This window comes from Macaca mulatta, chromosome 10 (assembly GCF_049350105.2).
Source record: "Macaca mulatta isolate MMU2019108-1 chromosome 10, T2T-MMU8v2.0, whole genome shotgun sequence".
In the NCBI taxonomy this organism is placed as follows: Eukaryota; Metazoa; Chordata; class Mammalia; order Primates; family Cercopithecidae; genus Macaca; species Macaca mulatta.
This window is the reverse complement of record NC_133415.1, coordinates 13,331,857-13,355,198: the sequence shown is the minus strand read 5'-3', so window position 1 is coordinate 13,355,198 and position 23,342 is coordinate 13,331,857. Positions and strand designations below refer to the sequence as shown.

The 23,342-nt window shown below is 46.9% G+C and overlaps 1 protein-coding gene across 23 annotated transcripts in view; it reads right to left on the bottom strand.

Annotated features, from left to right (window-relative positions):
* Nucleotides 1-23,342, bottom strand: part of PLA2G6 (phospholipase A2 group VI) — a 96,731-nt gene that overhangs the window by 31,345 nt on the left and 42,044 nt on the right. For 15 of the 23 annotated variants that reach the window (XR_013399020.1, XM_077949626.1, XM_077949632.1 and 12 more), the window contains exons 3-4: nucleotides 2,180-2,395; nucleotides 82-265 (exon numbers count right to left, since the gene is read on the bottom strand). Coding sequence is in view for 22 of the 23 variants with exons in the window: in XM_077949626.1 (XP_077805752.1) it covers nucleotides 82-265; nucleotides 2,180-2,395 (400 nt within the window). In the remaining variant the exon portion in view is untranslated. Of the gene's footprint in view, nucleotides 1-81; nucleotides 266-2,179; nucleotides 2,461-5,793; nucleotides 5,928-8,397; nucleotides 8,820-23,342 lie in introns of those variants that run through there. The other 8 variants (XM_077949635.1, XM_077949637.1, XM_077949636.1 and 5 more) reach the window with 4 other exon arrangements.

Genomic DNA, 23,342 nt, shown 5'->3' with positions numbered 1-23,342 from the left:
CACCCGAGCCCAGGGGCCCAAAGGGAACTGTGGACACCGGGAGGTATCAGTACCAGTCACCCTGCCCTTCCCCCTGCTCACCTGTAGCACCTGGGAATTGTCACCCTGGACAGCATAATGGAAGACCGTCTCTCCCTTGTTGTCGGTGACATCCATCTGAGCGTGGCAGTACTGCACCAGCTCCACCAGGATCTCCCCATCACCCTTGCGGCAGGCCAGGTGCAGGGGTGTGCAGCCCTCCTCATTCTCCGTGCAATTGGCACAGCTGCAGGGAAGGGCCAGGGTGAGCAGAGGTGAGCAGGTGTGGCACAAGGCGGCAGGGGAACCTAAGTCGGAACCTAAGTCGGAAACTCAGACATTCTGGTTTATTTGAGCTCAAAAGCATTCCCACCACTCAGCTAGTTGGGCTGATTTGAATGTATTTATATCTGATGTGACCTGTATCAGGTTTTTGTTCAGTTTGCTCACTTGTACAAGAGATGGACCCCAGGGCCACACCAGCAAGAAGTGGGCAGGGTGGTGGCACAGGAAAGGGTCGCAGAAGCGGATATCTCACTAGCCTCAGGCAATTCACTTAACCTTCCTTGGCGTCAATATCCTTATCTACACAACCTGCTGTGCCTGCCCCAGGAAATGGACAGAGCCGTCGTGAGATGAGACACGGTGCTGTCCAAGAGAAGAGCACGCCTGGAAACTAAAGTGCAGTGAGGGTTTTTGTTTTGTTTTGATTTTTGAGATGGACTTTCGCTGTTGTTGCCCAGGCTGGAATGCAGTGATGCAATCTCGGCTTACTGCAACCTCCGCCTCCCGGGTTTAATCGTCAGCCTCTCGAGTAGCTGGGATTACAAGCATGCGCCACCACGCCTGGCTAATTTTTTGTATTTTTAGTAGAGACAGGGTTTCACCATGTTGGCCAGGCTGGTCTCAAACTCCTGACCTCAAGTGGTATGTCTGCCTCAGCCTCCAAAACTGCTGGGATTACAAGTATGAGCCAGCACACCCGGCCAGCAGTGAGGTTGAGTTCTGGGCCTAGGAACTTAACTGAGCCATCTGGGGTAGAGACTCAGAGGAGGTGTGGCTACCTCTGCACAAGATGGCCAACTGGTGTCCTGTGCAAGTGTGGGCACAGTACCCTCACCAGGGGCAACCGCTGCTCCATCTGCTGCTGAATGGATTCACAAAAGGAGGCCTTCAGCTTCCAGAAGAGCGGCCTGGAAGCAGACACCAAGGATCCAAGCCCCTCTTTCACCCTCTCTGGCTGAGTGACCGGCACAAATCCTGTTAGCTCTCTCTAGAATGACAATACGTGGGCCGGGCATGGTGGCTCACGCCTGGAATCCCAACACTTTGGGAGGCCGAGGAGGGCAGATCACCTGAGGTCAGGAGTTCGAGACCAACCTGGCCAACATGGTGAAACCCGTCTCTACTAAAAATACAAAAATTACCTGGGCATGATGACACACGCCTGCACTCCCAGCTATTTGGGAAGCTGAGGCAGGAGAATCACCTGAACCCAGGAGGCAGAGGTTGCAGTGAGCCGAGATCACACCACTGCACTCCAGCCTGGGTGACAGACTAAGACTCCATCTCAAAAAACAATAAAATAAAATAAAATCACGATACCTTGTGGGGGTTGGGAAAATTCAATTTCACGGTGGGTAGAAATCAGCTCCCACAGACCTGGCACCTGGTGAGCACTCCGGACTCCAGAAATATTACATTGTCCTTCTTACATTTTAATCTGGTAGCAATGCCGTACCTTTTTTTTTTTTTTTTTCTTTTTTCCTAGAGACAAGGTCTCATTCTGTCGCCCAGGCTGAAGTGCAGTGGTACAATCATAGCTCACTGTAACCTATAACTCCTGGGCTCAAGTAATCCTCCTGCCTCAGCATCCCAAGTGGCTAGGACTACAGACACATGCCACCACATACAGCTAATTTTTTAATTTTTTCGTAGAGACAAGGTCTTGCTATTTTGCCAGGCTGGTCTTGAACTCCCAGCCTCAAATGATCCTCCCTCCTCAGCCTCTCAAAGTGCTGGGACTGCATTAGTGAGCAACCATGCCAGGCCCTGCTCCTTTTAAAGTCAAACTACGGAGGGGAACGGAGGCCTGCAGCCCCCACTGCCCATACAAGCTGGTACACACACATTGTCCAAATGGTCTTGTTCCCTTGCTCACCTGATGACACGGCTGTGATGGAAGCACTCGCGGATCCCTAGCTCCACAGCCAGGTGGGCCACTGACCAGCTGGGGTGGTTACGGATGAGGTCGGTCAGGTGCTGCAGGACTTCAGTGTGCAGGACTTGGGGGGAGCTCTCATAGAAGGGTAGCAGCTGCGAGGAATACTGCTGGAAATTCACCAGGGCGTCAGTCTCCAACCCCAGCTGGAAGAGTCTGTAGAGCCAGGACAGAGGAGCAAGACCCAGAAATGAGCCAGGCGGGACCTTCAGCCCACATCCCTGCTGGAATCAGAAGGTCCCCAGACTGCAGCCTGGCCTGCCCCAGCCTGACTCCCCTCCCAAGCAAACACACACACACATCTATACACATGTAAACGACATAATGGCATTTAGGTTAGACGTTGTTTTTTAGAGACAAACCCAGCTCTGTAACCCAGGCTGGGGTGCGGTGGTGTGATCATGACTCACTGCATCTTCGAAGTCCTGGGCTGAAGGGATCCTCCTACCTTAGCTCTTGAGTAGCTGGGATTACAGGCATGCACCACCATGCCCAGCTAATTTTTTTTTTTTTTTTTTTTGGAGATGAGTCTCGTTTTGTCACCTGGGCTGGAGTGCAGTGTTGTAATCTCAGCTCACTGAGACCTTCACCTCTCGGGTTAAAGCAATTCTCCTACCTCAGCCTTCAGAGTAGCTGGGATTAAAGGCACGTGCCACCACACCTGGCTAATTTTTTGTATTTTTAGTAGAGATGGGGTTTTGCCATGTTGCCCAGGCTGGTCTCGAACCCCTGAGCTCAGGCAATCTGCCTCCCTCAGCCTCTCAAAGTGCTAGGATTACAGGCATGAGTCACTGTGAGCCACGGCACGGCACCTGGCCTAATTTTTTAAATTTTTGTAGAGAGGGGGGGTCTTGCTATGTTGCCCAGGTTGGTCTTGAAGTCCTGGCCTCAAGTGATCCTCCTGCCTCAGCCTCCAAAAGTGCTGGGATTACAGGTGTGAGCCACTGTGCCTGTCTAGATTTTCTTTTATTTTGAAAAACTTTCCTTTTCTTTGGTAATATCATTTATTACTTTTATATTTTATTTTACCACAGCCCTGCCATATCCACTTTCCAATTCGATGGCCACATCTGAGAGCCCCAGCCTCCAGTACTTGGCCCCTGTTCATAGTAGGAACTAAGTAAGTATTGTTTAACCTAAATGTACAGCAACAAAGTATTATATAAATTATGGTATAACTATGTAATAAACTATTTTGCAGCCATTAAAATGAGCTATTAAAAAAACAGGGAAATTTTTCTTTTTTTTTTTTTTTGAGACAGAGTTTCACTCTCGTTGCCCAGGCTGGAGTGCAGTGGCGTGATCTCAGCTCACTGCAGCCTCCATTTCCCAGGTTCAAGCGATTCTCCTGACTCAGCCTCCAGAGTAGCTGGGATTACAGACGCCCGCTACCACTCCCGGCTAATTTTTTGTATTTTTAGAAGAGACAGGGTCTTGTCATGTTGGCCAGGCTGATCTTAAACTCCTGGCCTCAGGCAACTTGCGTGCCTGGGCCTCCCAAAGTGCTGGGATTATAGGCATGAGCCACCGCGCCCAGCCAGCTTTGTTCATTTTTAAGTGTTGGGGTTGAGTCCAAGTTTTGCTACTAAGGTGCTGTGTGATCTTGGGAAATCCTTTTCCCTCTCTGAGCCCCATTTGAAATATGAGACTAACTGTACCTGTCCTACCTACCTCCCAGAGGTGCTGTGAGGACAGATGAAAAAGCACTATAAAAGCACTTTCAAAAAACCAAAACCATTACATGTCAGTGATGGTTACTTAAAGTTCTGACCAGGGCTTTTCACATACCAGAAGGTTTTGTCTTGCATACCACTACAAGCGCAGGAGTTGGCCAGAGTCTAGTAGAGGCAGTTCCCAGAGAGTGTTGGCTCACGAGACCAGTCTGCTGTTCCACAGACAGTGCGTCAATTAACAATTAACTACTGGGCATGTGATCTGTGCCAAATGGAGGAGTCAATTAATGAACAATTGCATAAAATGCTCTGCCCTCCTGAAGCCTTTTTTTTTTTTTTTTTTGAGATGCAGTCTCACTCTGTTGCCCAGGCTGGAGGGCAGTGGCGCAATCTTGGCTCACTGCAAGCTCTGCCTCCCGGGTTCACGCCATTCTCCTGCCTCACCCTCCCAAGTAGCTAGGACTACAGGCGCCCGCCACCACGCCCGGCTACTTTTTTTTTCTATTTTTTAGTAGAGACGGGGTTTCACTGTGTTAGCCAGGATGGTCTCCATCTCCTGACCTCATGATCCGCCTGACTTGACCTCCCAAAGTGCTGGGATTACAGGCGTGCGCCACCGTGCCTGGCTGCCTATTTTTGTTTGTTTGTTTTTTTTTTTTTTTTTTTTTTTGAGACGGAGTCTCACGCTGTTGCCCAGGCTGGAGCGCAGTGGCGCGATCTCGGCTCACTGCAAGCTCCGCCTCCCGGGTTCACGCCATTCTCCTGCCTCAGCCTCCCGAGTAGCTGGGACTACAGACGCCCACAACCGCACCCGGCTAATTTTTTGTATTTTTAGTAGAGACGGGGTTTCACCGTGGTCTCGATCTCCTGACCTTGTGATCCGCCCGCCTCGGCCTCCCAAAGTGCTGGGATTACAGGCGTGAGCCACCGCGCCCGGCTGTTTGTTTGTTTTTTGAGACACAATCTCACTTTGTCACCCAGGCTGGAGTGCAGTGGCATGATCTCAGCTCACTGCAACATCTGCTCCCCGGGTTCAAGCAATTCTCCTGTAATTCTCCTGCCTCAGCCTCCCTAGTAGCTGGGATTACAGGCATGTGCCACCATGCCCAGCTAATTTTTATATTTTTAGTAGGGACAGGGTTTCGCCATGTTGGCCAGGCTGGTCTCGAACTCCTGACCTCAAGTGATCCACCCACCTCGGTCTCCCAAAGTGCTGGAATTACAGGCGTGAGCCACCACGCTTGGCCCGAGCCTTTGTTATTATGGGGGAGATCAACAAAATGACTTAAGTAAAAACACAAAATAAGGAAGTACATTAAATAAACTATAAGGTAATCAGTGTTAGAGAAACAACAAAAACCACAACAAAGGTAGGGAAGGAGGAGGTGGAAAGAAGCCATTCCTCATTGCCCTTGGCTGGGTTTTTCCTTCATCTCACCAACCCCTCAACATCAGGGCACTCCATATCAAGTGTTGCCGATATGTCAGAGAATGACAACTGAAAACTGACCGCTGGAATTAGCATCACCGAGACATGTACGACCTTGACAACAATACTTTTAGCGGAATGGTGGGAACCAAGACCTGATTAAAGTGGGTTTAAGGACAGGACGTGAGAATCTGAGGAATGCAAAGACAGATATTTTTGAGGAGTTTTGCTGTGGAGAGGAGCAAATAAAGTGGGGAATGGGGAAAGTGTAATCAGGCATTTGAATGCTGATGGGAACGATGATTCTGTCTCAGAACTTCCACTTTCCATTAACGGCAGACTAGGGAATATGAAACAGACCACCTACTGAGGACAGCCAGAAATGCTGGACAAATTATTAAAAAACATCTGCTGGCAGGCACTGTATACCTCAAAAGACACTGACGACTCACTAGGCTGGAAGGAATGATGGAAACTGAGGAACTGAGCTCAGTGTTCAGGTGGCTGTTACTGGAGAGGATGGGGAATGAGCAGCACCAGTAACAGCGTCATGGGGCTCAGGACACAGGGACTGGAGCCCAGGGGTCTGCCAACAGGAGAGCCCTGATGAACATCTCTTACTTTGGGTTAGGGTCCTAAAGAACTACTTAGCCTAGGAATAAGGGTGAGCCATGCACAGACACGCTCTCACAGGGACCACAGTTCAGCCTCAAGTAATTTCAGTTCCAGAAACTAGACTGAGGTTATCCTAGTTGCAAGTGTTCCCAGGTACCTGGGAGAAGCAAAAATAAATTCATTCTTTATAAGGAAACATCAAACTAGGCTCCAGATTATTTCTTTTTTTCTTTGAGACTCCAGCTCTGTTGCCCAGGCTGGAGTGCAGTGGTGTGATCTCTGGTCACTGCAACTTCTGCCTCCTAGTTCAAGCGATTCTCCTGCCTCAGCCTCCAGAGTAGCTGGGATTACAGAAACCTGCCACCACGCTGGGCTAATTTTTTGCATTTTTAGTAGAGACGGGGTTTCACCGTGTTAGCCAGGATGGTCTTGATCTCCTGATCTCATGATCCGCCCACCTTGGCCTCCCAAAGTGCTGGGATTACAGGCATGAGCCACCACGCCCGGCCACTCCAGATTATTTCTACAAGCATACTTGCAAATACAATGACCAGCACATAATCAAAACTCACCAGGCCACCAGGCATATGTGGAGATAAGACATGAAAGAAAACCAACAGAAACAATATACAAAAGAAACATATCTGTAAGTGAGGGGGCTGTAAATATTTAAGTTATCCAAAATAGACTTTAAAGTAACTGTGATAACATTCGAGAGGTTAAAAAAGGAAATTTAGAATTTTGGCAAAGACCTTTGAATGATCAAAAAAGGATCAAATGGAAATTACAGAATTAAAAAATATAATCAGGAAAGAGTAAACAGAATAAAGCAAGGAGAGACAAAAGGATAGAAAATATAGTAAAGTAGATAAGAGACATAGACTAATAAAAGATCTAGCATACATATGTAAGTGGAGGATCAGAGGCAGTAGAAAAAGAATCAAATGGAAATCACATTTGAAGAGTTGATGTCTGCAAACTTTCCAAAACTGAACTTTTATTTTTTATTTATTTATTTATTTATTTATTTTTTTTTTTTATTTTTTTTTTTTTTGAGACGGAGTCTGGCTCTGTCACCCAGGCTGGAGTGCAGTGGCGCAATCTCGGCTCACTGCAAGCTCCCCCTCCCAGGTTCACGCCATTCTCCTGCCTCAGTCTACCGAGTAGCTGGGACTACAGGCGCCCACCACCATGCCTGGCTAATTTTTTTTGTATTTTTAGTAGAGACGGGGTTTCACCGTGTTAGCCAGGATAGTCTTGATCTCCTGACCCTGTGATCCGCCCCCTCGGCCTCCCAAAGTGCTGGGATTACAGGTGTGAGCCACCGCATCCGGCCTTTTTTTTTTTTTTTTTTTTTGTGAGAGGGACTCTCGCTCTGTCGCCCAGGCTGGAGTGAGTGCAGTGGCGTGATCTCGGCTCACTGCAAGCTCCACCTCGCTGGTTCATGCCATTCTCCTGCCTCAGCCTCCCGAGTAGCTGGGACTACAGGTGCCCGCCACCACACATAGCTAATTTTTTGTAGCTATGTAGAGACGGCATTTCACTGTGTTAGCCAGGATGGTCTCGATCTCCTGACTTCGTGATCCGCCCACCTCGGCCTCCCAAAGTGCTGGGGATTACAGGCGTGAGCCACTGTGGTCAGGCATAGTGGCTCGTATCTGTAATCCCAGCACTTTGGGAGGCCGAGGTGGGTGGATCACCTGAGGTCAGGAATTCCCGACTAGCATGCAGTGAGCCGAGATCACCCCCCTTCACTCCAGCTTAGGCAAAAGAGTGAAACTCCATCTCAAAATAAATAAATAAATAAACAAAACACATTATTCTGCTGACTTAACATACCCTATAAGCCCTCCCTGACGCCACTGCCAAAACACATAGAAAAAAACAAAAACAAGAAAGCCCCAAAAATCCACACTTAGCACCTTGTGGGGGTCTTAAAACACGGCCCCCTAAATCATTGATATTCCTTGCACTGAGCAGTGGGAATTTGTATCTCTTTACCCTTTAATCTGGCGATGTAACTGCGTTACCAACAGAATATGGCAAAAATGATGCTGTCCCAGCTTCCAGACCAATGCCTTAAGAGACTGGAAGTTTCTATTTCTCTTTTCTTGGGGCCCAGCCATCATGCCACAAGGAGGCTGCAGCAACCCATGGTGAGGACTCTTGATCCTGGGCCCTGAGCCCTGAATGAACTCCCAGCCAACAGCCAGCACCAACTTGCCAGCTGCGAGTTGCCTTAGATGGTGCCATATAAAGTAGAGCTGAGGCTTTCCCACTGAGCTCTGCTCAAATTGTAGATTTATGGACTAAATAAATGATTACTGTTATAAGCTGTTCTGGAGTAGTTTGTTACATAGTAGTAACTGATAATGACACATATGTTGCACAATATGTATTGTATGTAACATAGCAATTGCTGATATATGTGCATACTATACCTGCTGAAAATAAAATACAAGGAGGAAATATTTAAAATAGCAGAAGAAAAAAAGTTATCTTCAAAGGGCAACCATTAGAATAACAGTTGGTTTCTCAACAATGGAAGCCAGAGATAATGGAATGACTTCCTCAGAGAGCTAAAACAAAATAAATGCTGGCCAGGCATGGTGGCTCATGCCTGTAATCCCAGCACTTTGGGAGGCCAAGGCAGGCAAATCACTTGAGCTCAGGAGTTCGAGATCAGCCTGGGCAACATGGTGAAACCCCATCTCTACTAAAACTACAAAAATTAGTCAGGCGTAGTGGTGCATGGTTGTAGCCCCAGCTACTCAGGAGGTGGAAGGAGGAGAATCGCTTGAACCTGGGAGGTGGAGATCGTGCCACTGTACTCCAGCCTGGGCCACAGAGCGAGACTCTGTCTCTAAATAAATAAACAAATAAATGCCAATGAGAATTCTGTACTTAGCACACAAAACAAAATGAAAACAAAAACAAAACCTTCAAGAACATGGTTAAAATTAAAACATTTCACTAGTCAAACAAAAAACCCAGAGACTTTGTCATTAGCAGACCTACATGAAAGGAAATACAAAAGCTTTTTCTTTCCTTTTTTTTTTTTGGAGACAAGGTCTCACTCCTGTTACCCAGGCTGGAATGCAGTGGTGCGATCACTGCTCACTGCACCCTCAACCTCCCATGTTTAAGAATTCCTCCCGCCTCAGCCTCCCAAGTAGCTGGGACTACAGGCGTGCACCACGGCACCCAGCTAACTTTTTGTATTTTCGGTAGAGACAGGGTTTTGCCATGTAGCCCAGGCTGGTCTGGAAATCCTGGGCTCAAGCGATCCTCCCGCCTTGGCTTCCCAAAGTGCTGGGATTACAGGCGTAAGCCATCGTGCAGGGCCAAAAGCTTTCTCTTTATGTGGAATGAACACGATCCTAGATGGATGCTCAAAGAGGCATGAAAGAATGAAGCCCCATGGCAAGTTAAATATGTGGGGAAATCTAAATAAGTATTGATGGTATAGTGTCTTGTTAGGTTTAAAATAAAAACTAAATAAAACAATAGCACACGGCATTGAAGCCTGGAAGGGAATACATAGCTAAAGGGTTCTAAGAGTACATTATTGTTCTGGAAGATACTAATGGACCTTCAGTGGGCCAAAGACATATCTTGTAATCTCTAAGGTTCTGTCAAGATGTGCAAATGGTTTCAGACTTTGCCCCGCTTGCTGTTGTCTAAGTTTTGCTCCAGAAGAAGGTATAATCTTGATTATGCTGAAAAGTAAGCAAACTTACTCTGTGTTCTACGAGACCCTAACTCTATTTTCCGAGGCTGTCTGCTGTATAAACATCCTTTGAAGGTAGCCTGAAATAAAGGTAGTGCTATAATTTGGATGTCTGCCCCCAAAACCTCATGTTAAATTTTGATCCCAATGTTAGAGGTGGGGGGCTAATGGGAGGTGTTTGGGCCATAGGGGTAGATCCCTCATGAATGAATTAATGCCCTCCCTGTGGGGTGGGGGTGAGTGAGTTTTCTCTGTTCGTTCCTATAAGAACTGGTTGTTAAAAACAGCCTGGCACTTTCTTTTTTTCTTTGAGACAGAGTTTCGCTCTTGTCGCCCAGGCTGGAGTGCAATGGCGCCATCTTGGTTCCCTCTAACCTCCGCCTCCTGGGTTTGAGCAATTCTCCTGCCTCAGCCTCCCGAGTAGCTGGGATCACAGGCATGGACCACCACGCCCAGCTAATTTTTTTGTGTTTTTTTAGTAGAGACAGGGTTTCTCCATGTTGGTCAGGCTGGTCTCAAACTCCCGACCTCAGGTGATCCACCCGCCTTGGCCTCCAAAAGTGCTGGGATTACAGGCACAAGCCACAGTGCCCGGCCCGAGCCTTGCACTTTTTAACAACAGTTAACAACTTCTTTTCTCTTCTTCACTTCCTTTCTTGCCATGTGACGCTGGTAAGATGCTGGCACCATGTTTCTTGTAAGGCCTGAAGAGTCACGAGACAAATAAAACCTTTTTTTTTTTTGAAACGGAGTCTTGCTCTGTCACCTACGCTGGAGTGCAGTGGCACGATCTCGGCTCACTGAAAGCTCTGCCTCCTGGGTTCATGCCATTCTCCCGCCTCAGCCTCCCCAGTAGCTGGGACTGCAGGCGCCCGCCACCACGCCCGGCTCATTTTTTTTTTGTATTTTTAGTAGAGATGGGGTTTCACCATTTAGCCAGGATGGTCTTGATCTCCTGACCTCATGATCTACCCACCTTGGCCTCCCAAAGTGCTGGGGATTACAGGCGTGAGCCACCACGCCCCGCTGAGACAAACAAAACCTCTTCTATGTATAATACTCAGACTTAGGTATTCCTTTATAACAACACTAAACAGACAAAAACAGGTAGTCAATGTCTCCACTAGCAGGATGTATAGAAACATGAGAGAGACTCTTGGAGAACGATCTCCCAACAGTTACTACTAAAAAGTGTATAACTTCCAGGCTAACACAGAGAAAAAACAGAATCGTATGAAAACGCTCAATCACAAATTGCAAAAGCATTATGCTAAGTGAAAAGTCAGACTCATAAGACTACATGCTATATGATTAAAAGCAGCAGTGATGGAAAGCAGGAAGACGTCCTCCTGCAGGGAAAAAAAAAAGGAAGCACATAGGTGTTTGCCCAGGGGTGGGGTGGGTGCCATGGACTACAAAGGGGCATAAAGGAAATTTGGGGAATAACAGAAATGTCTCATATCTTGATTGTGGTGGTGGTTACATGGGGGTGTTCTGTTATCAAAATCCATCAAATGAAGGTGGAGGCAAAGCAAGATGGCCAAATAGGGCCAGGCGCGGTGGCTCACGCCTATAATCCCAGCACTTTGGGAGGCCGAGGTGGGTGGATCACCTGAGGTCAGGAGTTTGAGACCAGCCTGGCCAACATGGCGAAACCCTGTCTCTACTAAAAATACAAAAATTAGTCAGGCACGTGGCTGCCGCCCCATCTGTCAAGTGAGGAGCAGCTCTCTCTGGCCGCCGCCCCGTCTGGGAAGTGAGGAGCACCTCTGCCTGGCTGCCATGTAGCCTTCCAAGTGTGAAGTGACAGCCTTGTATGTGATCTTTCTGCCTTCCCCAAGTTTGCATTTTCAACATTAAAGTTTACTTTTTAATTAAAAAAAAAAATTAGCCAGGCATGGTGGCGGGCACCTGTAATCCCAGCTACTCGGGAGGCTGAGGCTGGAGAATCGCTTGAACCCGGGAGGCAGAGGTCACAGCGAGCTGAGATCGTGCCATTGCATTCCAGCCTGGGTGAAAGAGCAAAACTCCGTCTCAAAAAAAAATTAAAAAAAAAAGATATCCAAATAGAAACCTCCACCAATTGTCCTCCCTGGAGGAACACCAAGTTGAACAACTACACACACACAAAAGTACCTTCATAAAAAGCATAAATCAGCCTAGGTGCCAGCTCAGCTACAGTGCAGTAGAGCACCAAGAGGGCTCTTGGGGTCCCAGATTCTAAGTATTGGCTCTGGGAGGGCATTTCTGGACCTGCCGTGGGCCAGAGGGGAGCACATTGCCCTGAAGTGAGAGTCCCAGGCCTGGCTGCATTCACCACAAGCTGACTCAAGGCCCGTAGGCCCTGAATGAACATTAGCGGTGGCCAGGCAGTACTTGCCACAGGGCTGGGGCAGTGGTGGCCATGGAGAGAGACTTCTCTGCTTGTGGAAAGAGGAGGGAAGAGTGGGAAGGACTTGTCTTATGGGTTGGGTGTCAGCCAGGCTGTAAGAGAATAGAGCACTAGGGAGATTACTAAGGTTTCTGACTCCAGTCCCTGCCTCCCAGATGGCATTTAAAGACCTTCCCAGGATAGGGGTCGGGGGAACTTGCTGCTTTGAAGGGAAGGACATAACCTCGCTGGCTTCACTGCCTGCTGACTGTAGAGCCTAGGGCCTTAAGCAAACATAGACAGTAGCCAGGCAGTGGTGACTGTAGGCCTTGGGTGAGACCCAGTGCTGTGCTAGCTTCAGGTCTGACCCAGCACAGTCCTAGTGATAGTGGCCACAGAGGTGCTTGTGTCACCCCTCCCCTAGCTCCAGGCACAGAGAGAGAGACTCCATTTTGGGGGGAGAAAGTAAGGGAAGAGAACAAGAGTCTCTGCCTGTTAATCCAGAGAATTCTTCCAGAGCTTATCTAAGACCACCCAAGTGGTACTTTTACGAGTCTGCAAGAGCCACAGTATTAGTAGGCTTGGGGTATCCCCTAATGCAGATATGGCTGCAGTGACCAAAAACTTAGGTCACAATACCCAAGTCCCTTTTATTACCTAGAAAGTCTTCCTAAGAAGAACAGGTACAAACAAGCCCAGACAGCAAAGACTACAATAAATACCTAACTTCAATGCCCAGACAGTGACGAACATCACAAGCATCAAGATCATACAGGAAAACATGACCTCACCAAATGAACTAAATAAGGTACCAGTGGCCAATTCTGGAGAGACAGAGATATGTGACCTTTCAGACAGAGAATTCAATATAGCTGTTTTGAGGAAACTCAATGAAATTCAAGATAACACAGAGAAGAAATTCAGAATCCTATCAGATAACTGACTTAACAAAGAGATTGAAATAATTTAAAAGAATCAAGCAGAAATTCTAGAGTTGAAAAACACAGTTCACATACTGCTAAATGCTAAAGGGAGTTTTTCAATCTGAAAGAAAAGGACATTAATGAACAATAAGAAATCACCTGAAAGTACAGAACTTACTGGTAATAACCAGTACACAGAAAAATACGGAATATTATAACACTCTCGTATGTAGGCCATTCATATCTTGAGTAGAAACACTAAAAGAGGAACCAACCAAAAATAATAACTACAACTTTTCAAGACTTAAACAGTACAATAAGTTAAAAAGTTGGGGACAAAGTTAAAATGTAGAGTTTTTATTAGTTTCATCTTTGCTTGTTTATCTGTTTATGCAATCAGTGTTAAGTTGTCATCAATTTATTTATTTATTTTTTTTGAGACGGAGTCTCACGCTGTCGCCCAGGCTGGAGTGCAGTGGCGCGATCTCGGCTCACTGCAAGCTCCGCCTCCCGGGTTCCCGCCATTCTCCTGCCTCAGCCTCCTGAGTAGCTGGGACTACAGGCGCCCGCCACCGCGCCCGGCTAATTTTTTGTATTTTTAGTAGAGACGGGGTTTCACTGTGGTCTCGATCTCCTGACCTTGTGATCCGCCCGCCTCGGCCTCCCAAAGTGCTGGGATTACAGGCTTGAGCCACCGCGCCCGGCCGTCATCAATTTAAAATATTAGGTTATAAGATACTGTTTGCAAGCCTCATGTTAACCTCAAATCAAAAAACATACAGCCAATACACAAAAAAATAAAAAGTAAGAAATGAAAACATACCACCAGAGAAAATCACTTTTACTAAAAGGAAAACAGGAAGGAAAGAAAGAAGATCACAAAACAACCAGAAAAAAATTAATAAAGTGGCAGGAATAAGTCCTTACTTGTCAATAATAACATTGAACATAAATGGACTAAACTCTCCAATCAAAAGACACAGAGTGGCAGAATGTATAGAAAAACAAGACCCAGCGATCTGTTGCCTACACGAAATACACTTCACCTATAAAGACACACATAGACTGAAAATAAAGGGATGGAGAAAAATATTCCATGCAAATGGAAACCAAACAAGAGCAGGAATAGCTAGGCTTCTATCAGGCAAAACAGACTTTAAGACAAAAACTATAAAAAGAGACAAAGAAGGTCATTATATAAAAGGGTCAATTCAGCAAGATAATGTAACAATTTTAAATATATATGCACCCAACACTGGAACACCCAGATATATAAAGGAAGTATTCTTAGAGCTAAAGAGAGAGATAGACCTCAGCGGGGCACAGTGGCTCACGCCTGTAATCCCAGCACTTCAGGAGGCCGAGGCAGGTGGATCACGAGGTCAGGAGATTGAGACCATCCTGGCTAACATGGTGAAACCCCGTCTCTACTAAAAATACAAAAAATTAGCCAGGCGTGGTGGCGGGCACCTGTAGTCCCAGCTACATGGGAGGCTGAGGCAGGAGGATGGCGTGAACCCAGGAGGCGGAGCTTGCAGTGAGCCGAGATGGCGCCACTGCACTCCAGCCTGGGCGACAGAGCGAGACTCTGTCTCAAAAAAAATAAATAAATAAAGAGAGAGATAGACCTCAATACAACAATAGCTGGAGACTTCAATACTCCACTTTCAGCATTAGACAGATTATCCAGACAGAAAATCAACCAAGAAACACCAGCCTTAGTCTGCAGTATAGAGCAGATGAACCTATTAGATATTTACAGAGCATTTCATCCAACAGCTGCAGAATACACATTCTTCTCCTCAGCATATAGATCATTCTCAAGGATAGAACATATGGTAGGTCACAAAACAAGTCTTAAATTATTATTATTGTTACTATTTTTTTTTTTTGAGACAGAGTCTCGCTCTGTTGCCCAGGCTGGAGTGCAATGGCGCGATCTCGGCTCGCTGCAAGCTCTGCCTCTCGGGTTCACGCCATTTTCCTGCCTCAGCCTCTCGAATAGCTGGGACTACAGGCACCTGCCACAATGCCTGGCTCATTTTTTGTATTTTTAGTAGAAACAAGGTTTCACCACATTAGCCAGGATGGTCTTGATCTCCTGACCTCGTGGTCCACCTGCCTCGGCCTCCCAAAGTGCTGGGATTACAAGCATGAGCCACTGCGCCCGGCCAAATTATTTTTTAAATTTGAAATCATATCAAGTATCTTCTCTGATCACAATGCAATAAAACTAGAAATCAAAAACAAGGTATTCTGCAAACCATACAAACACATGGAAATTAAATAATATGCTCCTGAATGGTCAATGAAGAAATTAAGAAGGAAATTAAAAAATGTCCTGAAACAAATGATAATGGAAACACAACATACCAAAACCTATGAGATACAGTGAAAGAAGTACTAAGAGGAAAGTTTATAGCTATAAGTGCCTACATCAAATAAGTAGAAAAACTTCAAAATAATCTATGATGTCTCTTAAAGAACTAGAAAAGTAAGAGCAAACCAAACCTAAAATTAGTAGAAGAAATAATAAAGATCATAGCAGAAATAAATGAAATTGAAACAAAACAAAAATTGAAAGATCAACAAAATAAAGTTTTTTGAAAAGATAAACAAAATCAACAAACTTTTAGCTAGACTAACAAAAAGAGAAAACCCAAATAAAAAAACCAGAAAAAAAGAGACATTACAACCAATATCACAGAAATTCAAAGGATTATTAGAGGCTACCATGAACAACTATATGCCAATAAATTGAAAACCCTAGAAGAAATGGATAAATTCCTAGGCATACACAACCTACCAAGAGTGAACAGTGAAGAAATCCAAAACCTAAATAAACCAATAACAAGTAATGAGATCAAAGCTGTAATGAAAAGTCTCTTGGGAGGCAGGGACGAGTGGATCACCTGAGGTCAGGTGTCAAGACCAGCCTGGCCAACATGGTGAAACCCTGTCTCCACTAAAAATATAAAAAACTATCTAGGTGTGGTGGTGGTCGCCTGCAGTCCCAGCTACTTGGAAGGCTGAGACAGGAGAATCGCTTGAACCCAGGAGGCAGAGGTTGCAGTGAGCTGAGATTGCACCACTGCACTCCAGCCTGGGCGACAGAGCAAGACTCCATCTCAAAAATAAATACATAAATAGGAAGGCTAGTGTGATACAGGATATTCTGTCATGGCCAGAAGTGGAAGTTCATCCCATAAATTTGATAGGCAGCCTCCCCTCCCCTCCCCTCCCTCTTCCCCTCCCCTTCCCCTCCCCTCCCTTTCCCCTCCCCTCCCCTCCCTTTCCCTTCCCCTTCTCTTCCCTTCCCCTCCCCTCCCCTCTCCTGTCCTCTCTCTTCTCCTTTCCTTTCCTGTTTTTGGAGTTTTGCTCATGTTGCCCAGGCTGGAGTGCAGTGGCACAATCTTGGCTCACTGCAACCTCTACCTCCAGGTTCAAGCGATTCTCCTGCCTCAGCCTCCCAAGTAGCTGGGATTACAGGCGCCCACCACCACACCCAGCTAATTTTTGGTATTTTTAGTAGAGACAGGGTTTCACCATGTTGGCCAGGCTGGTCTCGAATTCCTTACCTCAGGTGATCCACCTGCCTTGGCCTCCCAAAGTGCTGGGATTATAGGCATGAGCCACCACGCCCAGTTGGGTCAAGATATTTTCTAAATTGCACTGTGATTTCTTTTCTTTTTTAAACCATAGATAATTTACATGTATCTTGCTTAAAATTCAAACATATGGGCTTATTTATAGTTACATTTTTTGCTATTGATTTCTAGCTTAATTGCACTGTAGTTGGAGAACATAGTCTAAATCTTTTCAGGTATCTGAAATTTGTATTTGCTTTATGTCTCGCATAGGTCAGTGTCTATAATTTTTATATAGGTGTGCTTGAAAAGAATGTGTATTCTGTTAGTTGGTAGAACAACTGTTTTATATATGTTCTGTGGTCTGAATGCTTGTGTCTTCCTAAAATTCTTATGTTAAAATTTAATTCTCAGTGTGACAGGATTAAGAAATGAGGCCATGAGGAGGTGATTCGATCATCAGGCTTCTGCCCTCATGAATGGGATTGGTGCCATTTAAAAAGAGGCTTGCAGGGCACGGTGGCTCACACCTGTAATCCCAGCACTTTGGGAGGCCGAGGCAGGCGGATCACGAGGTCAGGAGTTCGAGACCAGCCTGGGCAACATGGTGAAACCCCATCTCTACTAAAAATACAAAAAATTAGCCGGGCATGGTGGCGGGCGCCTGTAATCCCAGCTACTCAGGGATTCAAAAAATAAACGAAGCCAGAAGTTGGTTCTTTGGAAAGATTTTTAAAATTGGCAAATCCCTAGCAAAACCAAACAAGAAATAGAAAAAACACAAAGTACCAACCCTTCAGATCCTCCATATATTAAAAAGAAAATAAGATTTGCAGATAAATTTGACAACTTAGATAAAATGGAAAAAGCCCTTGAAAACACAACATACCTAAACCGACAGGAGAAGAAAATCTCATAGTCTTATATTTGTTAAAGAAATTGAATCCATGTTTTAAAAGGTTCCTACAAATAAACTCCAGGCTCACATGGTTTTACCCATGAATTCTTCCAAACATTTAACAAAGAAAGAATACAGGCTGGACATGTGGCTCATGCCTGTAATCCCAGCACTTTGGGAGGCTGAGGTGGGAGGACTGTTTGAGCCCAGGAGTTCAAGACCAGCCTGGGTAACTTGGTGAGATTCTGTCTCTACAAAAAATTTAAAAAATTAGCCTGGCATGGAGGTGCGTGCCTGTAGTCCCGGCTACTTGAGAGGCTAAGGCTGGAGGATCACTTGAGCCTGGGAAGTTGAGGTTGCAGTGAGCCGTGATCATGCCACTGAAGTCTGGCCTAGATGAGAAAGGGAGACAAGAAAGAAAAAAAGAAGAAAGAAAGAAAGAGAGAGAGAAAGAAAGAGAGAGAGAGAGAGAAAAAAAGAGAAAGAAGAGAGAAAGAGAGAAAGATCTTCAACAATTTTCAGAAAATAGGAGAAAGGAATGTTTCTCAAAGCTTTAAGATAGTGAAGGACTTCCTTAAACAAGACACAAAAAGCACACCGTAAAGAAGATGAACAAATCTGACTTCTTTAAAACTAACAACTCATGTTTATCAATAGATACCATTAAAAGAATAAAAAGGCAGGGCCGGGCACGGTGGCTCAAGCCTGTAATCCCAGCACTTTGGGAGGCCGAGACGGGCGGATCACAAGGTCAGGAGATCGAGACCATCCTGGCTAACACGGTGAAACCCCGTCTCTACTAAAAAATACAAAAACCTAGCCGGGCGAGGTGGCGGGCGTCTGTAGTCCCAGCTACTCGGGAGGCTGAGGCAGGAGAATGGCGTGAACCCGGGAGGCGGAGCTTGCAGTGAGCTGAGATCGGCCACTGCACCCCAGTCTGGGCGACAAAGCGAGACTCTGTCTCAACAAAAAAAAAAAAAAAAAAAAAAAAAAAAAAGAATAAAAAGGCAAAACACTGTGCATACAGCTGAACGTGTATCACCGACAAAGGGTGTATATTTAGACTACACGTGTACCAAAAAAAATCCTAAAACTCTATAAGAAAAAGATAAACAACTTTATTTTTTAAATAGTCAAGAGAATTCAGCTGATACTTCACTGAAGAGGATATCCAAATGGTTATTCAATATATCAAAAAGTACTCAACTTCATTTGCAATTAGGCAAATGCAAAATAAAACCACAATAACATACTACTAGACACCAGACAGAATGACTAAAATTTAAAAACCTAACAGTACCAAGTAACAGAAGATATGAAGTAACAGAAAGTGTCATTCACTGCTGCTTGGAAAACAGATGGGCGGTATTATTTACTAATGTTGAAGACAAGTTACGGCCAAAAATGCAGCCGGTTCACTCTTAGGTATATGTCTACCAGAAATGTATGCACCAGAAAAACTAGAAATAACCCAAATTTTCATCAGTAGTAGAATGAGTAACTAAAACTGTGATACAGTAGACAATGGAATTCTACTGCAATGAAAATGACAACTGCACACAAAACATATCAATCTCACCAACAAAATGCTGAACAAAGAAGCCAGATACAAAAACCTTTATCTTGGCCGGGCGCGGTGGCTCATACCTGTAATCCCAGCACTTTGGGAGGCCGAGGCAGGCAGATCACGAGGTCAGGAGATCGAGACCATCCTGGCTAACGTGTTGAAACCCCGTCTCTATTAAAATACAAAAAATTAGCCAGGGGTGGTGGCCGGCGCCTGTAGTCCCAGCTACTCAGGAGGCTGAGGCAGGAGAATGGCGTGAACCCGGGAGGTAGAGCTTGCAGTGAGCGGAGATTGTGCCACCGTACTCCAACCTGGGCAACAGAGCAAGACTCTGCCTCAAAAAAAAATAAAAAAGCCTTTATCATAAAAGGCAAGATATTAGTTACCCTTCTTTGGGAAGAGGGGACAAAAGGAGGGCTTCCAGGGTGCTGTAATGTCCTATCTCTTGATTCAAGTGGTGGTTACACAGATGTTTGTGATAAATCACTGAGCTGTATATCATTTTCTCTATATGTGTCATATTTTGCTATTTTTGCAAAGTTTAAAGAGAGAAAATAGGTGGAGAGAAATGAAGACACTTGAATATAAGCAGTGCCTAGAGGAAAAAGTAGAGTCAAGAAAGAATTTTTTTTCAAACAAAAAAATAACCCATTGTATAGTGATGGAAAATAACTTAGGTCAGGCCATTATAACAGAAAACTATAGACTGAGAGGCTTAAACAACCTTTATTTCTCACAGTTCTAGAGGCTAGGAAGCCTACGATCAAGGTGCTGGCTGATTGAGTTCCTGGTGAGGGTTCTTCCTGGTTTGCAGACGGCTACCTTCCTGTTGTGCCCTCACATGGCAGAGACATATCATCTCTTTGATGCCTCTTCTTATAAGGGCACTAATCCCATTCATGAGGGCTCCACCCTCATGACCTAATCACCCCATAGTGCCCTACCTCCTAACACCATCACACGAGGAATTGGGGCTTCAACATATGATTTTGGGGGATACGTTCAATCCATAGCAGAAAATATATAGTAGAAAAGGGGAAAGTGTTATGTAGGAAAGAGGGGAAATAATTGTTCAAATGGTGTCAAGAAGTAAGTGACAGGGGATGATGGCCTTGAATAGGGGGACCAGCCTCAGCTAGACACATTGGTGCTGACAACAGGGAATGTGGAGTAAGCAGGGACAGAGGTGTGTGCATGGGGTGGAGCGAATTCTCCTCTGGCTGTTTCTGTTTTCTTAGCGAGTCTATTTTCTCAGCGAGACAGCAGCAGGGCTATCGGCTGAGAGTAAGCGTGGAGGGGAAGGGGCTGCAGGCTGAGGGGAGGGGGGGAGGCATGCCTTCTGGGAGACTGGGAGAGGGGTGAACACAGAAATGTAGAAAGATGTCAAACCACATCATAGGCTCACTGTGGCTCACGTTGTGATTTCAAAGTGAGAGCAAATAGGGCCGGGCAGGGTGGCTCACGCCTGTAATCCCAGCACTTTGGGAGGCCGAGGTGGGCACATCACCTGAGGTCAGGAGTTCAAGAACAGCCTGGCCAACATGGCGAAACCCTGCCTCTACTACAAAAAAATACAAAAATTAGCTGAGCATAGTGGCGGGCACCTGTAATACCAGCTACTCAGGAGGCTGAGACAGGGAGAATTGCTTGAACCCAGGAGGCGGAGGTTGCAGAGATCACGCCACTGCACTCCAGCCTGGACAACAGAGCAAGATTCCATGTCGAAAAAAAAACAAAAAAAGAAACTGAGAGCAGTCAGCAGAAAGCCATGGTGGAGAACTGGAATCAAGCAGTTCTGGGGTTGATGATGCCAGGACAAAGAAGAGAGAGAGAAGCAAGGAGGCAGGAAGTGTAGGCGAAGGAGTGACAGTGACAGGTCACGGAGTCCACGCTGGGTACAAAGCGAGGCACATGAACGGGATGGGGCTGGGAAAAGCAGCCAAGAGCAATTCACTGTCAATGGGGAGAAGCACTGTGCGCGTGGAGAACGAGGGAACGTTCCAGCTAGAGGGAACGAGCTGGAAAGACGGAATGCAGATACTGGAAAGTGGGGTGGTTGAAAGTTGTATTTATGGGAGAGCTGCTGTCACTGGCAATGATAAAGGCCAGCGCATGGTCATGCGAACGTGGAGGGGTCAGGAACCAGAGGCAACGCTGAGTCGGGGGCTCACATCTTTGAAGATGTTGGGGAGCACCCCAGGCTCGTAGATTCTTATCACCAGGGGTGACAGTAAGCAGTATTGCAGGTGACAGAAGATTCAAGGCTGGCAGCAAGGAGGACCCTACCCCACCTCCAGGCCCACTGGGAGAGGGACGGGGAGAGAAAACTCTCAGGGGGCTGTGGGGGAAGCGGGGTCCTTCGAGGAGAGCCAGGTGTGGGTCACAGTGAGGAGGTAAAGGGGGGATTCAGGAAGAAGGCTGAGGCTCTGGAGGACGCAGGGGGGTGTGTCTCTTCCCTCCCTTCCAGAACCCCAGACTGAAGCCACCTGGCCTCCACTCTGAGAAGCCTCTGCTCTGCCTCTGCTTGGGTGGGAGGGGTCTGCGAACCTCTTGAAAGTGGCTGTGTGAGCCTGTTCTCATTTCCCGGGGGCCTCAGGGGGTCCCGGACCAAAAAAATGCCAAGGACCCTCACACTAGAGCGGTACCTGAGTCCCCAGTTTCAAAGCCCAGCACAGGCCCTTCCTGCCCACAGGCTCCCCACAGGGCCGCTCCTCTGTCCTCTGGGCCTTTCCTGGTGCCTTGTCTCTGCAGGGCCTTTCCCTCCAGCTGGTGGAGTCTTCTGGACCCCTTAAGGTCCACCGCTACCCCAGCCACCCTAGGGGAGCCTGTCCCACTCCCTCTGGTCAACACACTTGGCCTGCAGCAACCACGGATACATCTAGCCACTCGGCAGATATTTACCATGCACCCACAGAGAGCCCGGCACAACACCGGGCATCAGGAACGCAGAGGAGACTTGGCCCCAGGCTCTGTCCCTCAGGAGCCCTGCAGTCTGGAGGGGAAAGAGATGTGGAAACAGACCCACGGCAACCTCAGGCAAGAGGGGCTGTGTCTTGGCCACATGGGCGGTGCTGAGGCTCTGAGTGGGAACGGGACAGACCCACAGAACGGGGAGCTGTGTGTCCAGCCAAGGAGTCGGGGAGGAGCATTTGTAGCAGAAGGAGAAGCAAGGGCAAAGAAGCTGTGTCAGGGACAAGGCTGTGTAGGGAACACAAGGTCCCACTCTAACATTATCTCACTGAAGGATGGGGACAGAGCCTCCTTTTCTGGCAGAGACCTGCCGCTTTCCACTCTGCTTGGTGAGGATGGGATGTGGGCAGATTGAATGGATGGAGGAGCTGGCTCCAGAGTACGTGGCCGAGACACAGGGCACTCCACTCATCTGAGGTTCCTGATAAGCAGTTTTATGGCGAAGTCCCAGTCCAGAGAGCCTCAAAAGCCAGCTCCTGGTAGGGAAGCACAGATCACACGCTTCTGTCATCCTTCCCAGGATGCCTGGGAGGTACAGCCCTGTTTCTGCTGAGATACCAGTGAGAGGCTAGCCAATTTCATCAAATGTCATCTGTTACAAGTCAATGCCAGCCGTAAATGATTAATTTGTACCAGGAACAGAAGTATCTATGCTATCATAATGTACACAGGCATATTACAAGTGACCCTTGGGGGCTCACACGGGGAGAGCTAGGGCCCCCGCACCATAGGTCAGGCAGGAAGGGCCAGGATCAGCCCAGAGCGGTGGAGCTCCACTCAGCTCGTCACACTACAAAGCGGCCCTGACGTAAGAAAGATAAACGAGTGGGTTCTGGAGACAGGTGACAGGGTCTGAATAATCACTACACTGACCAGCTATGGAACCTTAAGCAAGTTCCTTAAATTCTGCGAGCCTCTGTTTCCTCATCTGTAATAGGAGGTCAGTAAAGACCCCACCTCATGGGACTGTCGTGAGGGTAACATGAGTTACTGCTTAGACTAGTGCCAAGCCCAGGCGTGCAGGACCCGCTGGGAAACTGCAGATGCTACTGTCACCGTCTGTAGCAGCAGGGTCCAGTCTCTCCACCCAGCAGCAGTGCTGTGGGACTCTGGCCTTAGGTTATACAACCCAAGAATTCGGAAGCTCCTAATTCCATCCCCCAGGTTCATCCAGAAGCTCAGCCTGGCAGCTCACTGCAACAGCAGCAGCAAAAGAACAACAGAAATTCCTCCACCTGGAGCGGAAGGCCAGCGGCCCACGCTCACTCTAACATGCGTCAAGTACTCAGGACAGTCCAAAGGCCTCCAGGGCAACATAGGAGGATGATCGTTTAGAAGGC